Raw genomic sequence first — 3,465 nt, 5'->3', positions numbered from 1 at the left:
CAGTTTATTGTTGGGGTGACCACCAGCTTGTCTGTCTTTTAGCCTCTTCTTCAGGTGTTCCTGCATTTTGAGGCTCCTCTCGTCTCGCTGGATGAAGTTTGTCCTTCCATGGGAACGAGGTTCTGTGGAGAGAGGAATCAGCTCCTTATTCCCTAGAATTTCATAGGGTCATAGAATCATCGAGGGTGGAGGAGACCTCTCAAATCATCAAGTCCAACCATGAACCTGCCATTGCTGGAACCTCTAAACCACATCCTGCAGTGCCAGATAGGTGTCTGGATCTGGCACTGCAGGATGTGGTTTAGAGGTTCCAGCAATGGCAGGTTCATGGTTGGACTTGATGATTTGAGAGGTCTCCTCCACCCTCGATGATTCTATGACCCTATGAAATTCTAGGGAATAAGGAGCTGATTCCTCTCTCCACAGAACCTCGTTCCCATGGAAGGACAAACTTCATCCAGCGAGACGAGAGGAGCCTCAAAATGCAGGAACACCTGAAGAAGAGGCTAAAAGACAGACAAGCTGGTGGTCACCCCAACAATAAACTGAACAGCCCTCCATCCTCCCCACAGAAAGTTGTTAACTCCTCCAGTGCCATGATTCCCAACGGGAATGGGAAGGGACAGCAAGGGGCAGGAGGAGCACTAAAGCAGAAGCAGATAGGAAAAGCAAAGGGCAGTCCAGATGCAGAGATGGGAGGTAAGTTGCACTGAAGGGGTGAAAACACCCTCTGGATTTTTTGTACCTGAAGTTCTGTAAGTTCATTGCAAAACAGGCTTGGAAATAAAGGAGTTTATAGATGTCTTTGGCTGTTCTGGATGAGAGAAAGTCAGAAATCCTTTTTGTTACGGTTAGATTTATTTCCTCCAGGAATCACAGTAATAACAATTTTGTTCATTTGAGATACATCAACTGAGGTCAAATTGGAAACCTTTTTCCTTCCCTACCATTCCTGGCCCAGGCCTGAGCAATATTCCAAGTGAGGATGACCTGTGGGTGCTCAGTGTCATTCTCTGTGCTGCTTTTTGGCTAACCTAGAGGGATTTAAACCTTCAGGAAACAGATTTGAGCAGTTGTACAGGCAGGTCTGAACAGTTGTAGTTTCAGTACTGGAACAGAGTTTGGCTATTTACTTGCAGCCACTGAAATACTTTGTGCACAGCAGTGTTGGTTTGAGACAGTGTGAGGCTTCTTCCAAAGAAATTTGTAGTGTTTTGGCACAGAAATCCAAGGAAATCACATAAACCACTGATAAAGTCTTGTCATTTTCCTAACACCTTTCCTTGGTGGGGGGGGGAGAGGTGGAATGTTTTCCTGTTGTCAGAGCAAACCCATCTCTGCTCAGCTTAGGCAAAGAGATCCCCTTTGTGCAGGATGTGCTCAGAGGGTTTTTGTAACACTGTTAGTTTTGGAGAGTTTATGTTTCTACCCCAGAGTGCCAAAACAAACGGGAAAAATGAACTTAGCACAATAAGTCCCATTGTTACACTCCTAGTGAGGCAAACTCCATCTCCTGGTGGCCTTTTGCATCCAGCCTGGGATGCTCTCAGGGCTTTGGGGTGATGTGCTGTGTGTTTCACTTGCAGAAGCTGACCCAGACCCCAAGAAATGTGATACTCCCTTGAGCATTGGCAAACCAGTTGTAAGTATTGCTCAATTCCCATTGTTTCCTGTGCTTATACTTCCTAGCAAACCACTTGTGTCTTATTGATCCCTTTTTTCTTTTTTTTCTTGGTTCTTGATGGGTTGGGGTTTGAACAGAGAGGAAAAATGGGGTTCAGTTGTCAGAGTTTGTAGCTGGGAAGGGGCAAAAATGCTGTGGAAATTCAGTGTTTCTCAGCTCAGTTTCCCAATGTGTCAGCCCAGAATGTTCCTCTGGTGAAGTTTTCTGCTGTATGTAAGTGTTTAGTCCCTTGCAAACCAAGGACCTGCTAAACTCAAGGAGGTCTATCCACTCTTGGATCCATCCTTTGCTCAGCATAGAGGATTTGAGACTGTTAGCAATAAAATATGCGAAAACAAATAATTTTTTTCATATTCTCTTGAGAAATTGGAGCAAATATCTGAGTAATTGCAGCTTGTTTAGGCAGTTGGAGTCTGGTGAGGCTAATTAAATGTCTAACCACAGTGATATTTTTGATGTTGAGCACATTTAATGAGCATTGTCAGCACAGCACACATGGGTTGTGTCCTCTGAACCCACTCCTGGGCCCTGTTTTGTGGTGTTTCCCACTGCTGCTCCTGCCATCTGTCCTTAGAGCTACCACAGGCCTGGGTGGCCTCTCCCAGAGAGAACTGGGAGTGTGGAATTAAGCAGCAAAAAACACTTAGGCCAGAAGTTGCAGCCTTCAAATCAGAGCCTGTTGCTGTCCTTTAGCTTAATGAAGGTTAATTATGAAGGTTGTGGTTCAAGGTTAAGGTGGTGTGAGGGAGGTGTAAGAAGGGAAAGGGCCTGGCTGTGCCCAAGTCCTGCTCTGGGGGCAATGGCCAAGACTCCACAGCTGCTCATTTGCTCCAAGTGATGCAAACACTGACACAGAAATGTTTTCTCCCTCCCTCCCTGTGTTGTGTTTGTGCCTTTGGTTGGTGTTTGAAGGGAAAAGCCTGAAATGTGCTGGTTTAGAAATGCAAAGAGGAAGTAATTTCCGTTCCAATGATGCCATTTCCACTATCAAGGTCAAGAATTCCTCCAGTGAGGAGCAAAGTAGCCACCCCATGTTGTTGACTAACAAACCTTTTCTTGCAGAAAGCAAACTTACTTGCATTATTTATGCTTTTAATAGGTTTCTGATATACAAGCAAGATCAGCCGTTCTGTCCTGGAATCTCCCAGTTAGTTCACAGAATGGAGAGAGCCATAGGCATAGTCCAGCAGCATTTACATTTGAAGTAGCAATATCCAACAGTGGTAAAAATGGAAAATTTAAATCTGTCTATGTGTAAGTTTAGTTTCTTCCTTTAAAGCACAATTGCCATGTTTAAACCATTAACCAAATCAGCAATCTCTCTATCAGGAGCTGCTTTGTTGCCTTGCAGAACCTTCCTACTTCACATGAAGTTAATTTTAAGTAATGTCACTTACTGGACAGGGGGAAAGTTAAATGTGCTCTACATGGTTTTGCTTTTCAATGAGCTTTGAGCCCTGGAGGTCTAAGGAAGAGCTGTAACTCTGCTTTCTGTTTGTTTTTGCCTTTTCACAGTGGGGAAGAGTTAACAATTACACTTCCTGATCTCAGACCAGCCACTGATTACCATGCCAGGTATGCTGCTGGGAAGGAAATGCTTCATGGGGATTATAAAGTCTGTGTGGCTGCATGGAGAAGGTGTGAAACAGCTTGAGGGACACTCTGGAAAAATCCCCTGGCTGCGGACACTGTTTTTGCTATCTAAATTCCCATTTACCGTCTAATTTCGTGACAATGTAACTTGCGCTCTCTCTCCTCTCTCTCTCTCTCTCTCTCTCTCT

The 3,465-nt window shown here is 44.6% G+C and overlaps 1 protein-coding gene across 1 annotated transcript in view; it reads left to right on the top strand.

The window, feature by feature from the left end:
* Positions 1-3,465, top strand: part of LOC103812177 (fibronectin type-III domain-containing protein 3a-like) — a 22,750-nt gene that overhangs the window by 7,162 nt on the left and 12,123 nt on the right. Inside the window, exons 6-9 of the mRNA XM_009085187.1 lie at positions 427-699; positions 1,587-1,642; positions 2,784-2,938; positions 3,200-3,259. Coding sequence (XP_009083435.1) covers positions 427-699; positions 1,587-1,642; positions 2,784-2,938; positions 3,200-3,259 — 544 coding nt within the window. The remainder of the gene's footprint in view (positions 1-426; positions 700-1,586; positions 1,643-2,783; positions 2,939-3,199; positions 3,260-3,465) is intronic.

This window comes from Acanthisitta chloris, unplaced genomic scaffold (assembly GCF_000695815.1).
Source record: "Acanthisitta chloris isolate BGI_N310 unplaced genomic scaffold, ASM69581v1 scaffold5642, whole genome shotgun sequence".
Classification (NCBI taxonomy): Eukaryota; Metazoa; Chordata; class Aves; order Passeriformes; family Acanthisittidae; genus Acanthisitta; species Acanthisitta chloris.
The sequence above is the reverse complement of the archived record's forward strand: the minus strand, read 5'-3'. Positions and strand labels throughout refer to the sequence as shown.